Source organism: Carettochelys insculpta, chromosome 26 (assembly GCF_033958435.1).
Source record: "Carettochelys insculpta isolate YL-2023 chromosome 26, ASM3395843v1, whole genome shotgun sequence".
In the NCBI taxonomy this organism is placed as follows: Eukaryota; Metazoa; Chordata; order Testudines; family Carettochelyidae; genus Carettochelys; species Carettochelys insculpta.
Window position 1 is genome coordinate 11,582,579 of NC_134162.1, and position 23,062 is coordinate 11,605,640.

Genomic DNA, 23,062 nt, shown 5'->3' on the forward strand with positions numbered 1-23,062 from the left:
ACTACTGAGATCTTTATTTTTTTTTTAAAAATATTTAAACAGTTAAAGCAATTCCACTTTTTGGATGAAATCCTGAACTCATGGAAATCTACAGCAAAACTCCCATTGACTTAAATGGGGCTAGGATTTTCTCCCCTCAGCTGTAGCTAGAACTGAGTATAAATAATGAATTTTGAATGTTTCTTATCCTAAATGCATTTACTTCTTCCTGCTAAGCTTTGGTGCCTTCTGCAGCCCTTGAATATATTTCCGAGGTAGCTGGTATTCCTCTGCAATATAACCAAGAGTTTGATTTAAGTACATCCCAGAGCTAGGTTTTATAAACAAAACATTTACCTTTTATAACTAATACAAGCCGTGTCCTCTGGAACTCACCGAGCAACAACTTGGCAAGATGGTTGATTTGGTTGCCTTGTATCTGGACCTGAACTCTGTCCTTCGCCCCAGGCAGTGGATTAACAGTGGCGCTGGCCTGTACTTTTTGCTGGAGAGTGTTGGCAACTAACTGTGGATCTAGGCCATACAGTTCAAGGTTCTTAACGATGGTCACCTGTGGATGTTAGCCATTGTGACAAGTACATTTTCACTGTCTGGATTTACACCACCTATGTAAAAACAGCAGTCAGGAGGACCCTGTCTTACTCTTCTGATTCAAACTGTGCTTTGAGAGATTCCCCATTAGTGTCAAAAAGGGTCTCATACAAAATCCGACCACTTCAACACAAATCAGTTCTCATTTATAATCCTCCCTGCCACCTACACAGAACTGGACAGAAAGTATCAAAGAATTCTCCCCATGTGTACACAAATGCAGTCATTTGTTTGCACTTAAACACAATGTAATGTGCTTGATGTGCCATGGTCTTTAGAAAACGCTTGATAATGACAGTGCCAGGGCTATGTTAAGCAATGTAAGAGAGTTCTAACCTGCAGGGCTGACTGACAGAAGGTGCTCATTAACACAGAACCATACTAAAATCTTATGCCAAGTTGTAGCCCTTTCCCAGCTGCCCAGGGTACTATGACCCATGCCTCACCCTCTGCTTCTCCTTGGCAAGGGGCAAGATTGGCTATGCAGAAGATCAGAACCCCAGGACAGTCGTCATCCTAAAAAAGCTGAATGCCTCCAGCATGGAAGACGACACAAAGAAGGGTTAATCATCAGCACAGTTCTTCCCTAGTCTCTCTGCCTTTACCTTTTTATTTGATGATCTTTGTGCGATGGTTATGTCAATGGGATGAAGGTTTCCTTTCCTCACAATTGGTTCCTGTCCAAAAAATGTCACTTGGTGGTATGGCTGCATTTGTTCCAGACACCTGAGAAAGGTAAGGTTTGAGTTTAGTTTCTCAGTCCAGCAGGATTCACAATATTGCTTCATTAAATCTGGAATTCCACAGATCTGTAGACCATGGGAGTGATGAGGTGTCTCCAAGTTCTGAATGCGTATGTTTAAGACCATTCTAATATAAGTTTAACAACATTCTAGATGATAGATTTTTGTATGTACATACAGAACTAGGTTCTGTTAGACTTGCCTTGTGAATGCTTATCGAAAAACACATGACATTTCTATGACGTTACAAGTCATTGCAAGGTGGCTGGACAGAATGGAACTTAAATGACTAAAACTGTGTCTACTAAACTCGATACAAGTTAAAGTTTAGCTGTAAGTATTTTATGTTGACCATGAGGAAGTTATTGCCTACTTCAGGACTTAATAGTCTAGTTATGTCTAACTCTATGTGAAGGAAAAGCCCAGTGCTGACTCCAACTCTGCAAATGTTAAAGCAACTGACCTCCTGAAGTTTCTTCCAACCCTAATATTCTAGGAAACAACATAAATCACCTGCTGATGAGATGATCCCATTTGAGCTTCAAGATCTCGTCTTTCTCCGATTTATCCAAAAGGCAGTCACACAAGATTGGATTCACCTTGACAAAGCTATAATAGAACAAGCTGATTAGATAGGAATCCACTCCCATCTCTTCCCAGATACGTGTAAATAAGGCCTATAGTCTCGGTCAAGCATGCAACTTCTTGTGGTTGTTTCAACGACAGGTGCATGATTAACGGTCAATTTGTTTCAGCTCCCACACACTTGCTGAAAGATTACTTTAAAAGCTACAACTGGCCTCCAAACAAGTCCAGTGTGCTTGTCCTGTAGTTGGGTAAATTGGTCCATCATGTCAATTTTAATATATTTGTTATTACTAGATTTTTTTTCAGTAAACTAATGTGTTGTCCTGCACTCAGTTTGACTAGTGAAAACAGATGCACAAAGAAAATTTACTTCTACTCACTTCTTGTTTGTTTCATCAACCAACTCATTGATTTTTACATAGCTGATGATGATGTCTCTCACATCGCTGCTGGAGAGGATGCTGCCTTTCCTATAGAAGGAGGAAATCTTCACTAGGGTGGATTAATAAGGTATTCTGAAAACAGTGCTAACATTTGGCTCTTCTACAGTATTTTGCCAAAGGATGTTATGAAGACCAGGACTTTAACAAGATTGAAAAAAGAACGACACAAATTCCTGGGCATTAGGTCCATCAATACTTATTCACCAGGATGGGTAGGAATGGTGTCCCTACCCTCTGTTTGTCACAGGCTGAGAATGGATGTCAGGAGAGGGAATCACTCAATGATGACCTGTTCCGTTCACTCCCTCTCAGGCATCTGGCACTGGCCACTATTGGAAGACAAGATACTCAGCTAGATGGACCTTTGCTCTCACCAAGTGTGGCTGTTCCGATGTTACCTTGCACTTGAAGTGCCCAGGCTACTTCCAAGGGCTATGTAAATTACAACAGTATGCTGATCCAGGCCTGAATGAGGAGTGCAAAAGTGACTAATGTCATCTCAGTCCCCTCTGCTAGGTTGAGATTTGTGGTATTATGCACAGAATTTCACGCCAGAGGATAACAAGGCAACTGTTTAAGAGCACATGACAACTCTCCTCAGCTAGTAAGGCAGACCACGCTATCTCCTTAGAAGTTCCAAGGTAACTGAGAAGTAGACGGTAAATACCTGTTCTGCAATTTGCCCAGGTGACAGGAGGTATCACACTTGCACTGATACAGTTCTAAAGAATTCTCTGGTGACTAAGACTCAGGGCCTTAATTGTTCTTCCCATCACCCCAAGAGCCAGAGCCACATGCTCTGACATTGCTTCAATACTGACAGAGGAAAGAATGCTGACTACTTAACTGTCACCACTCCCCTTAACACCTCGTGTATGTCTTCTCTCCACACCTCCCCTCTCACTGCTGGCTTAGCACGCCAGCCCATTTCCTTTGCTAATGAAGGTTTTCCCATCTTCCCAGCACTTACTTGTGTCCAGACTCCTGGAAAAGTGGAGCCATTTTGTTGGAGACACCGTAAAGTGGTACGATTTCAGGAGGGTGGTACCTCTGCTCTCCGTCTTCACTTTTACTCTCTTGGGCAGTTGGTGCTTCAGGGACAATAAATGACTTAATGCTGAAATGCAGTGGAGAAAACACCAGAGGGAGCTCAGTTTCACAATAGTTTCCATCCGGGATGAGGAAGGATGGGGGACGGATTAGCTCTTACACTAGCTGTCAGCTTCTCAGCAGTCTGACAGTTCTCCTACAACCGGCATCTCAGCCCACACACTCTCTCCCCTCCTCTGCGCACTGCAGCTGGCACCACTGTAGGCCTGGCTGTTGCTCCTCACCTGCACATCTTCTGTGAGGTGCCTGACTCTGAAAATCAGCAGCAATGGTCAAGACTTGTTTTGAGCTAGCATCCTGACTGGGTCCTGCTGCCTTACTGATAGCCAGCACAGCTCCTCAGCCCAGGCTTGAGTCCTGAACACTTTTCCTATTACTTCAAAAGAATGTTTTAAAGAGTCAGAGTGGCTTTAGATACTAACTTGTCCCTAAGTCCCAATGCGCATTGCGGTGTGGATACAATTATGCTTTCTTTATGAAATTACTCTGCCTTTTTCTATATGAAAGAATCACCCCCCCCATGCACACATGCATACACAAGAGAAGCAACTGTCCACAAATTTCTACTCAATACCCAGTGTACTAAAAAGGTAGGAACTATTTTTCCTCTACTTTTTTAAATATAAAAGCTTAAGGTTACAGAATACCCATATCGACAAGAATGCCATCCATCAGAAGCAAGTGCTGAATTTCACTCTGCTAAACCAATATGCCACGTCTCAGCTATTTAGAGGTCTCTTGCTTCTTAAGGTTAGAGACAGCAGCCCTAGATCCTCCACTTGGAGATAGCTGCACGTTTGGTCTGTCTGTGGGTCACATGTCTGGGGTTTTAGAACCCAAACGGGGCAGGTGAGAGACACCTGTCTGCTTGTGTGAGAGGAGCGTAATGCTCAAACTTCTGGGGCTTCGATCAGAGCCAATATTTGAAATATGAGTAATGACTGAGAAAGGGTGGGCCTACACAATCACTAGTATTTAAATTCATTACCCGGCGAACTTTTGAAGACCAATAATGAAGGAAAGTGTTTTTTTCTCCTGTAAGTATGGCTCTACACCACAGGAGAATTCATCACCAAAAGAACAACTGTGGGGGCTGCCTGGGATGTATTCTGTTTTCTTTCTGCCACAGACAGGACGGATTTCTGGTGCAAGAAGTGCAAGCCAGTGGACATACTGAAAAAGATAGATGCCCTGAAGGTGCAAATTTCAGCACTGCATTGCATCCAAGATGTTTAGAAAACCTGCAGGTGGATTGCCCAGGTCTGGTCCACAGCATAATAAGGATGTTGAAAAAATTGGAGCAGGTGCAGAAAACAGCCACAAAAATTATTCAAGCACAAGAGAAAATCCGTAACACTAAGACTTAATTTTTTTATTTTATCCAAAAGACAACACAGAAGACCTCGTGAGTGTTTAAGAACTTTCAGGGCAGGAAAATACCAGGTGCTAAAGGGCTTTTAGTTGATAGAGAAAGGCAGAACCAAAAAATTAATGATTGGCAACTGAAGCCAGACAAATTCAAACGAAATAAGGCACAATTGTTTACCAGGAAATGTGATTAGCCACTGAAACTACCAGGGGAAGTGGTGGATTCTCCCATCTCTTGAGGTCCTCAAACCAAGAATGGATGAATGATGATCTTGAGGCTAGAGATTAGCCAGACAAGTTAGGGAGCTAGATAACTGGGAGAAATTTAATGGCCTGTGTTATGCAGGAGATCAGACTGACAGAGCTAATCATCCCTTCTGAACTTCAAGTCTATAGCAACAGGTATTGCTCCAACATCTTTCATGTTAATGCAGAAGACCCTTGAGTTCCATGCACCCTCACATAACCCGAACTTCATGTAAGTGTGGGTCCAGCTTTTCCCCCAGTGGAACACATGTTCTACAGCTGGAGAAGCAGCAGAAAGGTAAGTCTTGGGGTCGGGGGCAGCTGGGGAGGGTTAAGCCTGGCAGTGGGTTGGGACTGGGGGGGGGTTGTTGAGCTGGAGCCACCCGTGGGGAGTTTGAATGGGGGGGGGCCTGAACTGGGGGGTTGAACCAGGGCAGGAGGATGGAACTGGGGCCATGCACAAGGGGCTTGAACTGGGGCAGGAGAATGGAACCAGGGCTGCGCACGGAGGGTGTGAATCAGAGCAGAGAGGTGGCGGGGCGTTTAGCCAGAGCTGGGTATGGTGGTAGGGTGTGAGCTGGGGCTGGGGACATTGAGCCAGAGTCGCGCCTGAGAGGTGGTGAGCTAGAACTAGAGCCATGTGCGGATGGTGAGAGGAGTTGAGGGCAGGGGGCTGAGCCCGGGCCATGCGGAGCCGGGGGGGGGGGGGGCACTGAGCCAGGGCTGGGGGGAGCGAGTTAAGCACAACTGGAAATCGTGCATTTCCAGGGTTTACTGTAGGAACAGGGGGTCAGCCACATAAGAGCGGGGTCGCGTACTCTGGGTTTGCCTACTCTGAGACCTTACTGTATATAACTTCACAGTCAAACCTAACCCACTTGAAGCAGACATGTCAAATGAGGCTCTGAGCCTTACATTCCCCATCTGCAAATTGTAGATAATGTTACTTACCTCCTTTTGTAATGTGCTTTGCACTCTAGGCATGCAAAGTGCTAGGAGAGAGCAATTCACCCATCTCCTGGGTGGAATGTTGCAGCTATTTGATAGTATACAGTCTTTGTAACTGTGTGGGTAGGGGTGAATGTACCTTAAGCTTTCTTACAGGTACTTTCCTATTGCAACAGGGAGTCCTGCCAGATCTTTCCATAACTCCTTGCTGGCTTTTGCTTCACCTCAGCCAGCCTCCTGCCTTTCACCTCTGAGTGGAAGCTAAGTAAATGGGGAATTGAGATAGAAACTAACCACTGAGCTGAAATGGACAGCCCTCTCTCATATGAAAAAAAACAGCAAGGTCTTTTAACATTTCACAGCTCTACCAAGTTTATAACAACTTACTCGGAGTGTTTCCAGTCTATGTCCACAATACTCTCCACCCCTTTGTTCAGCTCCTTCACTTGTACAATTTTCTGCTGCTGCATGTGCTGCAGGAACTTGGAAAGCTAAAGGGGAGAAGACAGTCAGTCAGAAAAAATGGAGTCAGGTATGTTGACTTGTGGGTTTAGGCTGCCCATGAACCCAAGCCATCCAGTCTCTCCTTGGATATCTGAACAAGCAGCTCAGGAAGTCGGACAAAACTCATTAAGACAAGTTACACACCCAACTTCTCATAATCATCGCACTGTAGCACTTTTTCACGCTCAGTGCAGTATGGTGTTGAGTGTAAGATGGCAAAGGCTTCATGACTGGGTCTGCCACTGATTTGCTTTGTGATCTTCTCAGTCACCTATGACTGGCAGCATGCAATGCTTTCATCCCTTGCTCTAGCCTACGAGAGACCAGCTGATAAACTCATGTGATCACTGAAGAGGAAAACAGCAAGATGTTTCTCAGAGGGGAAGAGTCATCTTGCACACCAGGCACTGGAGATGCACTCAGGAGATCTGGGTTCAAATTCCCAGCTCTCCCACAGGTTGAGAGTGACTTTGGGCTAACCACCATTTACCTTTGTGCATCGCTTTGTAAAACAGCAATAATCACACTTGAATTGTCTATGCTTGAATTCTGGGGCCAGGAGAGCTGCAGCACTTTGGTGTACACTTTACCTGTGCAGGTGAGTGGGCTTCTTTCCCAGCATTCATAATCCCACCCCCTCAAGAGGCAGGAGCTGGGTCAATAGCGTAATTCTTCCATCTGCCTAGTGCTATCCACATGGAATGTTAGATCAGTTTAATTACACCACCTGAGTGTGAATTTTTCACCCTCCTGAGCAGTATAGTCAAGCTGAATTAATCTTCTGATCTAGACAGGACCCAAGTTCTTTGGGATGGGGACTGTTACTCTTTTAATGTACAGTGCCTAGCCAAATGGAGCCCCACCTTCAATTGGGGTTCCCCCAACAGAAAAAAAGAGACAGAGCAAGCAATATCTGACAGATAAATGATTTCCAGACAAATTAGTCTACCGAGCTGGGCCTGAACAAGTGATGAGAGAACAGAATACAATCTAGGTCTTTGGAAATGGATTCTTGAAAAAGGGGCTCAAGAACTTTGTTACCAGATTTTAAAAAAATAAATAAAGCAAGCATCAAGAAATCTCACCTTCTTGTAACTTGATTTCTTTATGTCTAATTGTTGTCCTTCCGGGCTACAGATTAATAAGAAAACTTTTGAGTTACAACAAATAGCTGGAACTAAGGAAAACAAATGTTTGCCTGATTAACAATACATGTAGTTTTCGCAACTTTGTGTTAAAAGCTTCATAAGTGTTCATATGAATTACACATGGGGAAAGTGACGTTAAATGTCCTATTTTGGCAGCTAATGCTGTCAGTTTTGTAATCAACACAGGCAATGCTGCCATTCCAGTGTGGCAGGCATAATGCTGCAGAGGACATGTCTGCTGTACACAGCCGTTTCCTCCTTCTCCCAAGAGCCCATTTGGCATCCAATTAAAACTCCCAAATTCCTTTCAGTTTTTACACACAAAGTTCATGTTATTTTTCTATTAAATGGATTAATTTCATTATTTGAAAATATTTGAAAATAAATTGACTCAGAAAAGGAACAAAAGTAAACCATCTGTTATTATTATACTCCGTTTATTTTCCCTGAAACTGAAATTTGTGGTATAGTCCTGAATGTGTAAGTGCCAGAATGCCCAGGCTGGCAGGGCCTCTCACTCACGGTGTGTGCAAGATCACAGTGCATAAACTATGCCATTTTGAAAACAAAATGGCATCCTTCATGGGGCAGAAGTGCCAGAAGGCTGTTCTATCCCCACTGTGGGACTCCTCAAGGGACATACCCCCTCATAACTCCAGGGAGAGCTCCAGGGGGCTAGGAACCCCACTTTGGGAACCATTGGTTTTTAAACTGAATTCACTGTTTATGGCCCCTTGAAAAGGGAAATGGAGGGAGACAATCCTCCCTTGCAGAGCACTCAGGGTTGCATGTATAAACTTATTAGCTAACCCAAGTTGACTGGCAATCAAATCTGTTGAGCTCTAGTGTAAATATACACCATCAACAACTGAATTATATGAAATGCATCAGCTTTACTCTGAATATCTCACTGTCCAACAGTGATTTCATGTATATCTCAAATAACTTCCACAATGCGAACCTCCATTATGATCATCCTACCACCTACCAGCAGGAAAACATGTGGTTGCGCAGGAAGGTGCTGGTCAGCAGCGGGAGCTCAGACTTCTTCACTTTACATTTTAGAGCATGAAAAAAACACTGATGAAGTAACTCGTCCATTCGCTCTGAGGAAAACACAGAAATTTCTCATGGGCCTCTGTGCAGCAAGAGAAGCAATTGCAGAAGAATGAGTTCTCATTCATCCAGATATTTATTCTTTGTACCAATTCCTCTAAGTTTGCACCTTAAAAAGTTAAATCAGTTTGGTTTCTGCACTACATTCAACACATCTGAACAGCAAAATCTTGTACATTCTAATCCCAGTGCTGATAGCAGCTCCCCTCTGTGGCCTTGGGAAAGTCATTTAACAAATCCTTCACCCAAGGTTTCCCCATAAGGACAACAGTGTTCACCTTCCACTCTCCCCAGTCCAGGGTTTCATCCAGACTGAAGGAGGAATATCAAAGGTCTAAGAGTTATTATGAAGTGGAACTGAGTAATTACATATGTTTGTTTTAAATACAATGCACTTTAACATACATAGGCCAAATTCTAATTTGTCACCAAGCTTATTGCTTAGCCCTACTATCGCCTGTTAAATAGAGAGTCACTTCCCAAGACGTCACCCTCTGCCAATTTGAGCATGTGGATTCTGTAATCGCATCAAAAACAACTTTTCCTAAGGGGTTTGTTTGGAATGCACTGTCTGCGTGGAGTTTACATATGTACATTTCTGCAGAGAGCTACTTCTAATCTGAGGTTGCTTAAAGTCACACTTTGGACAAACAAAGAATTAATGTTTTGAGCCTAGAAAGGGACACTACTTATAAGAAGTGCTGCAGAAGAGCCTTCCACCAGACAACTGTGACTGTGTAGAAACAGCTCTAACGAACACAGACCTTTAAGGTGATTTTTTTTTTTTTTTTTTGAAGTGCACAGCCACAGAGAAGTTGTTTAGTTTCCGATGGGATATCGGAATTGCTTAAATTTAAGAACAACTTTTCAGTAAAATTATTAGCAGCTCACACTGTAGTCCCATCTTAGATTCACCTTATCTATCCAAGAGGTAAGTGTCTCTTTTCATCACGTATGTTTTGGCAATATTTGTGAAGCATGTCATGCCAAAAAAACCCTCACTGAATGGACTAATTATCTATACCACATCATGAACTACAGTACTCGAACACTAAATTTTCTTTGGTATGCCAGAGGATGCATTCTGAAGTTCACCATCACAGGGGGTATCCTTTTAGCTGGAACTTTTGGAGCTGCTTCTACAACAATTACCCTTACTCTAATTCAAAAGTTACTCAAAGTGCTCTACAAAGGTCAGTATCGCTATCCCCATATTGCAGAGGAGGAACTAGAGATACAAGGAGGAGATCATGTATCAGGGTGCAGGGCAGAGCCAGGAATAGAATCCACATCTCCTGACTTTCATTTCAATGCCCTAATCATTTAAACATCTCATAACAGAAGCGGAACTCAAGGAGGGAAGAATTTTGGTCCTCTATTGAAAGACTGTCCTGTTACGTGAGCTCCAGCAAGTTTTTTAAAAAAAAAAAAAAAAAAAAAAAAAAAAAAAATTCCACAGAGCCCAGGCCATGCAGCATGCCGAGAATTTTCACATCACTATAGTTAAGGAGAATTCAGCATATCCAGATGTGCTCAGATGCTATAGTATAAGATTGCTACTGGATTAGGCCTCAACTGGAGTATTGTGTCCAATTCTCGGCACCACATTTCAGGAAAGATGGAGAAATGCCAGAAAAGAACAATAAAAATGATTAGAGGTCTAGAAAATATGACCTATGAGGGAAGACTGAAATAACTGGGTTTCTTTAGTCTGGAACAGAGAAGACAGATGGAATATAACAATTTTCAAATACTTAAACGGGTGTTACAAGGAGGAGGGAGAAAATTATTCTTGTTAACCTCTGAGGGGAGGTCCAGCAGCAAGTCTTAAATTGCAGCAAGGGAGATTTAGGTTGGACATTAGGAAAACCTTCCTTGCTGGAATAAATTGCCTGCAGAGGTTGTGGAATCTCCATCATTGGAGATTTTTAAGAGCAGATTACGCAATGGATGATCTAACTGGTGCTTGGACTTGTGAGTACAGGGGACTGGACTTGATGACCTCTCAAGGTCCCATCCAGTTCTAGTATTCAGTGATTCTAGGAATTGCTACTTGCCCATCAAACTGTGGGACAATGATGACAGTCCCAGCTGACTGAGGAAAAGGTGTTCATAGGTCAGCATGGGATCCCCAGAGCCAAACTACACACAAACACCTCTTGCTGCATGAATGCCCTGGCTGACCAGAGGTCACTATGGTGCTTTTCAAAGGATTGCAGGCTCTGTGTTCCACACTGTTCAACAACTGAGCAGCTGCTCTCAGGGTGAGCTGAATTTATGTAAGTCTTGCTAGGGCCAGACACATAGCAATCTAATATAGATGTGCCAGCAACTTGGTTTCATTTTCATGCTATAGTACCTTGTGGAGTTCTGCCATCTTCTACTTCCAGCTGAACCTCTGTGATATCTTCAGCCATTTCTTCAGCTCCATTCTCACCAGGTTCCTCTTCCTCCATCAGCCTCGCACACCCATCTCCCTCCTGCAAGCTCAAATTGCCAATGTCCATTTGCAGCGCTGGGGCAATGGCGAGATCGCTCGTGGGCTTGTGTCCCTCCTCATCTTTGTCATCATCATCAGTGCTTTCCAACTCTGTGGGCTCTGCTACCAGAGGTGCTATTGTGGGTGGGCTGGACTTGTCTCCAAATCCCCTTTTAAAAAAAACCGAAAAGCATAAAGCAACTTTATTGACAGTTCTTCACTGTTTTGATATAGGATGGTTCTCCATATAGCTGTGAAGCATTCTGTGCCAGAAAGCATCTCCAGTCCCACTCAGCTGTTACATAATCATGGAGTTAGAAAACAATGATCCATCAAATGAAGAATCTACCATGCTCCAAGTAAGTTGTTCCCATTCTTAATTACACTTGCTGTGAAAAAATTTGCACCTTATTTCTACTCTGAATTGGGCTGTGTTTTATAGCCATTGGTGCTGGTTATGCCTTTGTCTGCAAAATTAGAGTTTTCTATTTTCAGAAGTCTCCTCCCCATGTAGGTACTGCTAGACCTAGCAAGCCACTTATTAACCTTCTTTTCCATAAGCTAAATAGGCTGGACTTCTTAAGCCTCACCCTGTACGGGGTGTTTTTGGCTGCTGGGGGTTTTTGTTGCTATTATCTCACCCAAAAGCAGGCCAGTCAGAATCCCAGCTCCACTAAACATCACTTGCCAGCATTAAGCCTACAGCAAATTGTGTTTTTGCTGTCCCCAAATACACCATATTGATTTTTAAAATTCCTTGTGGTGAAACTTGTGTCCATGGTAAGTGCCAGACCACTAGTTCCAGGCAGCTCAAGCCCCTTATTTATCCACAGAATAGAAATAACACAGTCAGTATCAGGACAAACTTCTCCCACACTGAACCTTAATGCTAGCATGTGACCTTGTCCTACCAGAACTCATTCAGCCCTCAACTTCCCACCTGTAACTCCAAATAAGCTGGATGGTTCATGCCAAGTGTGATGGTGATTTTGGGGTACAAGTACTTGAACTTCAGGGGCTGATCAAGACACCCATGTCCATTTCATTTCTTGTAGGCCAAATAGCCATCCAATGACACTACATTTTCACCACAGCTGACCTCAGGCCACAGAGCTCCAAAAACCAGCCACTGGGATACAGACAAGTTATTGCAAGAGTTCTGATAAGGAAGCACACTCCAGGTGCCTCTCTGTAGACATGAGTAAGAGTGAAAGCTCACAGTAATCTGCTTAATCAGAACACATGCTTTATATGACAATTGGCTGGGGTAGTGGTTATGGAAAAGTCCCAGCACAGAGAAGATTTGAGTCAAAATTTGCATAATCCTTGTCTTTAAATGAAAATCAGCACAAGTCTACTGCAGAGTAGAAAGGTACCCAAGTGAAGCATAACAATAATGGGCCACATTTGTTTGTGATTTAACTCCATTAAGCCCAAATAATTTTCAGTAGTGATTAAGTTCCAATATCTTGTATTTATGGGCACATGCACACAAAAGGACATCAGGGCAAACCCCTACTCATTCTATAAGTTCCAGGGGAATTTTTACATCTATATAGAGCAAAGCAGACCAGCTGTCTACTGTAAAGGCTTCATCTATGAATTGCCCCAAAAGAGTATCAAGCTCCATGGGATATGAGCCTGCCATTTACTGTACTAACTGTGGGTCCATTTGTTCCACCTAAACCTACATCTACACTTACCATGGAAGATCAACTACTCACATTTGATCTTTCAGGGCACTGTTTCGCGCATGTACGAAACAGAATGTTCCAGCGACAGCTGACCCCAGAACTCCGCGCAAGCCACGAGGATTAAGGAAGGTCAACAGGAGGAGCGCTCCTGTTGACCTTCTGCCATGAAGATAGCCACCAAAGTGGACAGCTGAAAAGTCGATTTTAGGTATGCAGTTGGCATAACTAAAATTGCATATCAGCCATCGACCTTCTGCGTCAGTATAAATGCAGCCTAAGAGTCCAAGATGTTAATATCACCTAGTCACTGTAGCATAAAACACTGTTGAGAGGTGAAGGATATGGTATACAGAAACCCTCAGCTTGATTAGCACCATGGCAAATAAACTCACGAATTTTTTTATCCAAGACACACAAAAGGAACACCCGCGACAGCATTTGAAATGTTAAGCATTAAACCTGGTTTTCATTTTAACAACATCCCTTGTTCCCTTTCACTGGCAGAAAGATGTTAGGTGGAAAATCCCCTTTGTCTGATGCTACTAAAAAGGATAGCAGCTATCCTTTTGGGGAAAAGAAATGAGGTTAGTGGAGAGGGGCTGTTGCTGTTATTAAAAAGTCCAATCTTGCTTCCCCAAAAACAAAACAAACCAGTCACAAACACAAAAGAGAAGAGAAAACAAGAGCACAGTTAGAAAATGCAGCTTCTGTCTCTGGTGTTGACCCTCCCTGCTGGAAAAACAAAGACCCAGCACCTAGTCTTATCAGCCACTGCAAATCCTGGGCTGGCAAGGGCACTGCTTTTAGTGGTCTCTTTTTGATCACAGGCAGCAGTCTGCAACCTGCAGCTCTTTAAGGACTTCTTTGTGGCTCCAAACACTGTAATTGCAAACTTTTAAAAAATAAATAAACCAAACTCCTGCTCCTGATTATTTTAGATAAAGGGTAAATGTCTCAAAGCCCAAAAATGAACAAGTCATATCTAAACACAAGCTATATGTGATCTCTAACCATAGATAACTTCCCTCTAGTGGCCTCCAGTGAGAGAGAAGGTTCAGGACTGAAAGTCAGGAAGACAGCATGTGGAAAGTACGGGGAACCAGAATATGTACAAAGCTGGTGATTATCCTGCAGTAAACATTGGTAGCATTACAAATGTGTGCACTGTTCTTAAAATAGGAGTTACAAAAAGTCTGGTTTGACACTATTTATTAAGGACCCTCCCGTATTCACATACACTGTGGCTCCTGAATTATTGATTTTTTTTTTTTTTTTTTACAGAACTAGGAAAAATGGCTCTTTTTCCTATTTTGGTTGCCAACGCCTGGTCATAGGCATACAGCAACACTAAAAATACACTGTCTTGGCTTGCTAACCCACTCTCTGATAAAGGATCGGGATAGGAAAGAGAAGAAATACAATACAGAAGAAAAATGAGGACACATTTTTGCAAAACAGAAGGTAAGGGAATGACAAAGTTTTGAATCTCAGGTGGTATTCTGCAATTAGCTCATGGTGGCAGTGTCATCTAGTGCCCTCTCTGGGCCGGTCTGAGAACATCTCTTGGGATTAGAAAGGAGGTGGCCAGGGGCCCCAGGAGATGGTGAGGATGGCAGCAACCATGAGGGGGTAGCTTGGTCTAATGGCCACTGTATTCTTCCCCACCTCCCTCCCTGTCTCTCTCTCCCTCTCTTTGGAGACTCAAAAGGGGCACGTCTGTGTGTGGAATACCCCAGCCTTTCACTTTGTCATCCACAAATTGTGCTGCTTCTGACACACCAATTTTGGCTCATTGATTTTTTCAGTTTCCTCTTTACCAGGCTTGAACTTAACACAGTCCTGATTATAGAAATAGCTCTTTCATCCGGTCTTGTTCAGTCTGCCCGACTCACTTTTGCACCTTTTTCAGTCACTATCTGACACCGCGGCATTCCATGAACTCTGCCCTCTCACAGCAGAGCTCACTATTTGGGTAAATTTGCAGACCCAATTACTACAACTGCTTCTTGGGAGCACTGCAGACCCCTATACTCATCTTGTTTTCTAAGACATACTACAGCATTGTCTGGATACCCACCATAAGTGGTCTGTGTAAGAATGTAGCACGGTGAAACCCTTCCCTTTCATTCCAGCAGCCAGCATCTCTCCAGTGGACATGGCAGCAATCCCTACTGCTACTGGGGCTCTGGAAAAAAAAACAAAACAAAAAAGCAAACTAAAGTATTCCTACTACGTCAGACATAGGACTCCTGACCACCTCAGGATATTGGCTTCTCTTGCAATGTCCACGATAAGGGAGACTACTATTCCATGAGAGAATTACACTGAATCTTCTTTATAGTGCAATTTCAAGTCATCTGAACACTGATCCCCCACTCCCCTCTAGTATGGAGGTTATTTTCCCAACAGTTCCCTGCATAATTGTCACTGGATAGCTGCTCTTTCTTAACATTTTCTTTCCAACGGTTGGACTGGAAGACTGGGGATGTATCACATAAAATCACTCTCCTTTATTTATTCTCTCAGAAGCATCAGGTACCAGCCAAATGATCCATTAGTCTGACCCAGTATGGCCATTCTTGTAAACTGAGCAAAACGAACCAACCCACTCCCACAACACTGGTAAATTCCATGCCACCCCCCCGGCAAACTTCAAAATACAAAATTGCCCCTTTCCAAGAAACAAAACTCAGAGCAGAGTTTCATTGTTTTGTTTACAATTATCCTATTTCAAAACACAGTCCCGCACATGACAATAAATTGAACACTGCATTTTGATTCAAAACCATCCAATCTGCAGCATTTTCCACCCAAAGCAAAATCTGTAAGACACTAATGATACGCCACATCAAAATTTCAAATATTTTTGTAGAATTTCCTAAATTCAGAGTTTGCCTTCATATTTGGTTTCTCCTAAGCCTCCTCAAAATCCTCGCATAAAAATGCAACTTTTCTTCCCTCATTGTAAGAGAAACTATAGATAGTTGTACCTGTTTCCTACCAGGGTAATGGCACAGACAGTGCCCTGCTGTACCTGAGGAAGACCACAAGATGGCACCATGACTCCTGGCAGCATTAGATCTGAGGTAAAACAATACAGAGACATTAGCATCTGCTCAACAGTTGCAAACCAGTGACTATCAAACCACCTCCTCCATCCCCAGCCTTTCTGTTATTCAGAAAAAGTACAACTCTGACAGCTAAGTACACACTGGAAAAAAAAATCCTGCTTGCCTGCTCCTGAGTTAATACTTTGTTTCCCAAAGACAGTGGGCTAACCAGCCTGATTCTCAATAGTACTGAACCCATATTATGTCCCAGAAAACAAGAGACCTGGCTGAGTGCTGAGCAGCTGGCAGCATCAGGCTCCAAGAGAGCATTAGTAGGGAAAGGTGAATTCTATAAAAAGTCACTTGTCATTAAATTTGTTTGCTACCATGAGGGACATTCTAGTCCTCCTGTCCCACCTCCTCTCTCAGGATGACCCAGGTTTCTATCAGAACATCAGGGCTTCCTTCCAGGCATTTTTCTGGGCTCAGAATGACATTTTCTAGTCTGATTCATGACATTTCAGTGCAGTATGGAAATGAAGAATGTTCCTTAAAATACATTAACATTTCTGTGATATTTGCACTAAGCTGGTTGATTTTTTTTCACTTCTCTATGAATAACACTCCTTCCCTCTTCATGCCAGAGTCTATACCACAAAGGGAAAAACAGGGTTGTCAAAGAACTGAAAAACAACATGATTTCTTGAATTCACCAGGCACATTAGTGGAAGATCATGGAGTACCACCCAGCAGTACTGACTTTCAGATCTTCTTTTTCTAATTCGTTAGCGCACACTCCTCTAAAACCCAGGAGACATGCCTTCCAGGCTCCTTTGTTAATCATTAGAATGCACCACACGATTCAACGAAACAGTGGTTGAGTCTGTTGGGAAAAATCTGCCACATGCTGCTTAGCTTGAAGGCTCAGAGCCAAGGCAATTTTCACTGAGGTGCTTTAAAAACTGAATGTCAGATCTACCAAAACTAAACAAAGGAACCAGAAGCCTAAAACAAGAGCTGCCAGTGAAGGAGGCGCAGCCACCACTTCAGTTACTACACTTGAAACTAGTTCACCCTTCTATGCACAATCTAAAGAACAGGAATGGAGGTTGGACAAAACCATTTTACCATCCTATTAAAACAGAAGCATCCTCGACATGCAGGCCCATATTCACAAAAGGTATGTAAGTGCCTAACTTCTGTTGAAAGCCATGGACATCAAGAGCCTAAGTGACTTTGTGGATCTGGACCACAGCTTCTTATCTAACACCATCACAAAGGCAAAGCAACTTGAGGCACAGGGTGCAGAGTATTTTCCGCATGGAAGAAAGCCTTCTCCAAATGCCTTGGAGCTGGCCTCAGAGCTTGGATTCAGAAGTACTGCCCTCCACCAAAACCTCCCAGCTCTGCACACTGACACTGCAAATGCTGCATCAAGAAGAAATCAGAGCTCAAACACCCAGACAGGATTAATTCCACTGTTCAAAGACTTCATTCACTTGGTTGCTAAATCAAATTCACCGCAGCAGGAAGACTTTGGGCAGCCAATTTGAGCCCACATTTTTAAAATAAGGGCATGGGAATAAAAGGAGTGTGTTTCCAGGACTGTTTCTCTAGCTTCTTCTACAAGCCAGTGCAGCCAACTGCTTTCTGAGGGAGAAGAGATCATTGCCTAATTAGCCGCAGCTGGAGTAGCCCTGCTTACCCAACAATATCTGCACTCAGGGCAGCTAAGACCTTTCTTCTGCATGGGAGGGAGGGAGAGGGGGGAGATAGAGAGAGAGCGAGAGCATTAACCTCCTCCTTGCCAAATACAGCATTGTGCCATTGCAGGTTTCAAGGTTTGCCATCCTCTGAGACCTCTGATACTGGATGTGGATGGAAGCAAGAAGCAGGCTTGACAGCTGAGTGGTCTGACCTGCATAGGGCTATTGCAGGTCCCTTGCACTGCAGCATCATGGATTTCTATAAACATGTGGAAGGCAGACTAATACTCCTTCTTCCCATGCCGCTACAACAGCTTTCTTTGAATCTAACACTGCAGTAGGCATCCAGTCTTGTCCCCTGAACAGTGATCGATCTGTGAAATTCCTGGGCAAGGAGAGGAGCCATACCAAAGTCTCAATGCTGTAGGATGAAGCAAATAGCATGTCAGAACACATCTAGCCCTTAGTAAATGCTATAATTCCCAGTGGGCAGGTGTGGAATGCTTTGAACCAAGTGAAGAAATAGAAGACAGAGGCACTACCTTGGGTTTTCCACTCCAGTTGGCTCCCTGCCCCAAACTTGAGGCTGCTGTAAAGTCTCACCCCTCTCTTGAAGCATCTACACCATTGTCTCTCTGTTCCTCCTTTCTACTCTGACAGCTACTGTGTCCAGGGCCATCCTCTCATGTTTGGGTCCGGCTCACAAGTCAGCTGAGGAGTCTGGTTGCCAATCCAGACCAATGGGCTGAAACCCATTTTAATAAGCCTCCTCCTCCTCCCAATGGGCTTTTCTCCATGCAAACTAGGTTGCAGCAGGTCCTTCGCTAGACTTGCTCCTCAGCAGTCTGTCTCAGTGACAAGCCACAAATCCATGGGCTGCCTTTCTCTACCGACCCCACAGCTAGCAAGTGGCAGGCAGCCAAAGCAGAGAGCCTCAAATGCCACAACAGCCCTGCTTGCAGCTGAAGATGGCTATGTGGTAGGAGAAAGGCAGCTTCTGGATCCTTCTAGACACTCTCCCCACACATGCTGAGAAGACAGCCTTCAGATTCTGAACAGGTTTAGGCTTGTGGTTTAGGTCTGAGGTCAAGCCAGGAGTAACATTTGGGGACACTAAGCTCTCATGAGCAGTAATGAGATTTCAGCTCAATAGCAGGACTCTCCATGTCCAAAATGGAGTCTGAATGGCCTTGACAGTGGACTTTTGGGAAAAAAATACACCCTGTTTTGGATATGACCACCAGCCAAGTCACAGAGCTGAGTTTGAATGTCACACCCCCTCCCCCAAAAAAAAATACTTAATCCAAAATGTAGCGGGTAGAGGATCAGCTGTAATACATGTTCAGAGTGATGTTTGCTTCAAATGAATTTGCATACTGAGAGATGCCCCTTAAAGTAAATCAGGCTGAAAGGAACTAAATTTAGTTGCCTTGTGAAAATTAATGGCAACAAAGGCCACAGATGGAGGAAACAGACTTCACTACCCCTGCTAATGACTGTTAAATCAATATGTTTCTAGCTAATGAATGAAGAGCAACAGACAGAAACTCAACCCTACAGCCATCAGATGGGAAGGATCAATGCATTTGAATAGACAGACCTATATAGAATATGTAGTTCACAAACAATACTTGTGGCTAATTGTTTTTCCTTTTTAAAGGACAAAAAAAACCCACCACTTTCAGAGCATTCAACTTACAGTAAGACTTTTTTTTCCACTTCAAAATTTTGTCCTGCACTCACTAGAAAAATGAGCTTTACAAAAAGTTCAAAGCCAGAAGAATGGATTTCCCAGTCAACTAATCACATGTAATGCAAACTAATTGAGTTTTAATCCTCTTACCTGCTCCAGCAGCTAGTTTCTGCAGCACAGGAGGCCATGTTGAGAATGCTGGAAGAAGATCTGGATAGGACCACAAAGTATAAACTATCCAAAAGAAAACAGATTTTAAAAATCATTACAGACTTCTCAAGCGGCTGCTGCTCCCCATTGTCAAGCCCCCGTAATACAATCACAGCAGCACATCCTTGATTGCTACTTCCCAATTTTTATTCTGGATGTTCAAAAATGAGACTGCACAACCCAAGAGCATCAAAATAACAAGCCAGAACACATTCATAATGGACCAATTAAAACATAAATACTTCATTTTCAAGTTTTTGATGGACAGATGATTTATTGATATCTTGACATTGTCTTCTTTAAATTAAGGATGCTTTAACCTGAATTGTTGTGACAATGTGGACAAGTCACTGTTTGGGCAGAGAAAAATGATGGAACAGCATATTCTGTCAGGCCAATTCAATCTCTCATGCACAGAATTGCACACAAAGAAGACTGAACTTCAGGCACATGGCAGTTGTGCATTTCAGTAAGGGAGCCCAAAAGGAAGTGGGGTCCAGCTGTTAAGGTATTAGCTGGAGACTTAGTTTTAAGTGCCTGCTCCACACCAGATTTCCAATGTGATCCTGGGAGAATCACCCCTCTCTGCCTCAGTTTCCTATCTGTACGATGGGAGATAACACTGCCCTCCATTACAAGGATCTTATAAGGGCAAGAGTAACAGCGAGAGAGAGGGAGCCCACAGATCTGAAGAAGTAGGTCTGCCCCACCAAAGCTCATCACCTAATGAATTATTGTGTTAGTTTTTAAGGTGCGACATGACTGCTTGTTTATTTTGTTATCAGAGCAAATACATTAAAGAATGTGAGGTACAGAAGTGCCTTAAACAGATAGGCAATGCCAGAAACTTTTATAACAGTGTTACAGTTGTGGGGAAAAGGGGCTGGGAAATATACTGTTTCATTTCTCGTACCTGTTACATAGAGTGCTTTTTCAACTTCAAAAAGGACTGGGTTCCGGTTGTTGGCGTACACTGTGACTGCATCCCCTTTGTGAGTATACAGTTTGACGATGTTCAGTTCCTCTCTGTTTGGAATAAGTTCTGACAGCTGTTCATTGCTGAGGGTGGGAAAGGCTGTTGCAACATCAGTACGCAGTTTCCTCCTGTAAAGACAGATCTATGAGGGAAAGCAAGATTTTTTTTGATTTTTTTTTTTTTTTTTTTTTTTTTTTAAAGAAGGACAACAGACAGGCAAAGGCTAGTCATGTCTAAGGAAGCATGGGCTCAGGTGGGATCCTAGCTAGGCAGTCCTTCTGCATCAGAAGTATGCATACCCCTGGGAGTACACAGGTCTTCTAGGGACCACATCAGTTAATCTATCAGTGTTCCCAACCTGGGGTCTGTGGACCCTATATTGCAGAGGGTTCATGAAAAAAGCAAGATAAATAAAAATAATCATAGAAAATAAATTTTAAATAAATTGCAAATTACAATCATTTTAAAATTAAATATCCTCCAATAATGTTATTAACCTGCTGTCCGAAAAGCTATGTTGTGGTTTCCTTTTCCACATAATGAAGTGCACATAGCAGCTAGAATTGACTTTGATGGGTGTCTATGAATGGTTTGTGGTGGGGGGCGATTGTGGGATCCGCACTAGTGAAAAGGCTGGGAGCTGCTGATCTAGATATTTGCCCAGTTTTCAACAGGCTACATAAAAACCATTAGCCAAAGTCCCTACTAACTAAAATTTCATAAAGATAATATGAGAATGAAGGCAATTTTTCAGTTACTCTGTTGTGACCCTTTTGTTTTATCTCTGCTTTTGTAAGCAAACAGTTTAAATGAGGCAAAACTTGGGTTAGTTCCAAGAAATATGACTGTTGGATGTACAGTAGTCAGAAAAAGTTCAGAATGGCTGTGTTAGAGCATTTAGCAACAGTTAATTTCATATGTCTCACTCATGTTACTAGGCAGTGGTAGAGTTGCAAACAAGCAGCTGCACTGTTCTAATGTCAGCAAGATTCACTCTATCTTCTCCTGCTCCTTCAATCTATATTTTGTCTCATGCCATCCCCACCATGTTTTATATGCCTTGCAGGTTCAAGTCATTCTCAAACAGTTGCAAATAACATACAAGTCTACATCAGTGAAGTGGCTAATAAAAATTCATCTACCAGAAGATCAAAGGCTTGATTTGCTGTTGTCCTAAATCTGGGGTCATTCACATCAGTCCCAAGTGGGTGTAAAACAGCAAACCAGATTTATAAAATTCAACACTCACTTTGTACTGGTGTAAGTGACAAGATGAATGTACTGAGCAATAGTGAGCTGAGCCACCAAGCCGCCTTTCAGGTTACCTTAGGCTGCCTTCACTACAAAAAATCAGCCTATTTAGAGATAGTGACCTCAATGTAAAATCCCAGCAGAGACAAGATACTGTCTGTTTTAACCATGGTGTAGCTAACCGATGTCATTGCTATGTCTCCCAAGTGATAAATTATTGATGTAAAACCATTTATTTTACTGTGAAGGCAATCCTCAGTTAAACTCTCTAGTACTGACAGAGCTTAGTGGATGCTAACTTTGAGCAGCAAGGCCCTTAATGGACTTTGTATTATTACAAATATTTAAAGTATGCAATATTGTTGTAGCCATACTGGTCCCAGGTAGTCGACGGTGGGTGAGGTAATATCCTTTAGTGGATCAATTTCTATGTCAGCTCAAAACCAAGTATTTTGCCAAGAGAAGTTGGTCCAATAAAAGATGTTACTCACCCACCTTGTGTCTCAAATATTAAGCGCTAATACATTCACTGTAGCAACATATAAAATATTACAAATAAGGCACTTCTGCAGACTAGCATAAATTAGGTAAGGGAGGTTTTCCAGCTAAAAGAAGGGACGGAGCCTTTAAAATATCACTCACAACATGACTCAAACTGCCACATTTAAAGCCCATCTGTTTCAAAGCTACTGTGTAACTGGCCCTTGGATATGTTACATCTGGCAATGTTTGTATGCTAAAACTACCAAAAATAAAACAAGATTACAGTCTAGGTTCACTTATTGGGAAGGAGATAACCCTAAACCAGACAAGCCAGGAAAAAGGAAATCATGCTAGCTACCCTGAAAAATCTTACCGAGAGCCTAGAGGGAAATTAACATAACTCACCTATCAGACCCTTTGATTGCAGTGTTGGACTTCACCCTGAAAGCCTTGGAAAACATGATCCACTCTAAAGGAGAGGGTCCCAGCCCTTGGGGTCTGACCCACAACCCTAGCAGGCTCAGAGGCACTGGGCCAGCAGCGTAGGTAGGATGTTGGAAAGGTGAAGGCACGAATTAAGTCCCAGGCTTGCAGCTCTGCTGCATCATTTCATGGGAGCAGCCATGCTGTAGTCCTGCACCAAAAAGAGCCCGTGTGACAACTCGCAGCTGCTTTCTTCCGCTCCTGCTTCTCTGAAATGGCCATGCTGAGCTGA

The 23,062-nt window shown here is 43.0% G+C and overlaps 1 protein-coding gene across 1 annotated transcript; it reads right to left on the reverse strand.

Annotated features, from left to right (window-relative positions):
* EIF2D (eukaryotic translation initiation factor 2D) lies at positions 1-22,985 on the reverse strand. Its single transcript, XM_074977436.1, has 15 exons — positions 22,753-22,985; positions 20,551-20,741; positions 19,578-19,661; positions 15,969-16,059; positions 15,056-15,163; positions 11,165-11,454; positions 8,678-8,795; positions 7,627-7,672; positions 6,425-6,528; positions 3,336-3,482; positions 2,303-2,392; positions 1,848-1,943; positions 1,197-1,317; positions 376-550; positions 1-269 (listed from the first exon to the last, which is right to left on the reverse strand). The coding sequence occupies exons 1-15, from the start codon at positions 22,806-22,808 to the stop codon at positions 199-201; spliced, it is 1,788 nt and encodes a 595-aa protein (XP_074833537.1). The 5' UTR covers positions 22,809-22,985; the 3' UTR covers positions 1-198.
* Positions 22,986-23,062: the final 77 nt, after the last annotated feature.

Excerpts from the sequence above, each read along its gene's own strand:
- EIF2D (XM_074977436.1), bottom strand. The coding sequence starts at position 22,808 with ATGTTTTCCAAGGCTTTCAGGGTGAAGTCCAACACTGCAATCAAAGGG. Across the intron at positions 20,742-22,752 it reads GCAATCAAAGGGTCTGATAG|GAGGAAACTGCGTACTGATG; the intron begins GTGAGTTATGTT and ends CTGTCTTTACAG. Across the intron at positions 8,796-11,164 it reads AGATGGCAGAACTCCACAAG|AGCGAATGGACGAGTTACTT; the intron begins GTACTATAGCAT and ends TGTTTTCCTCAG.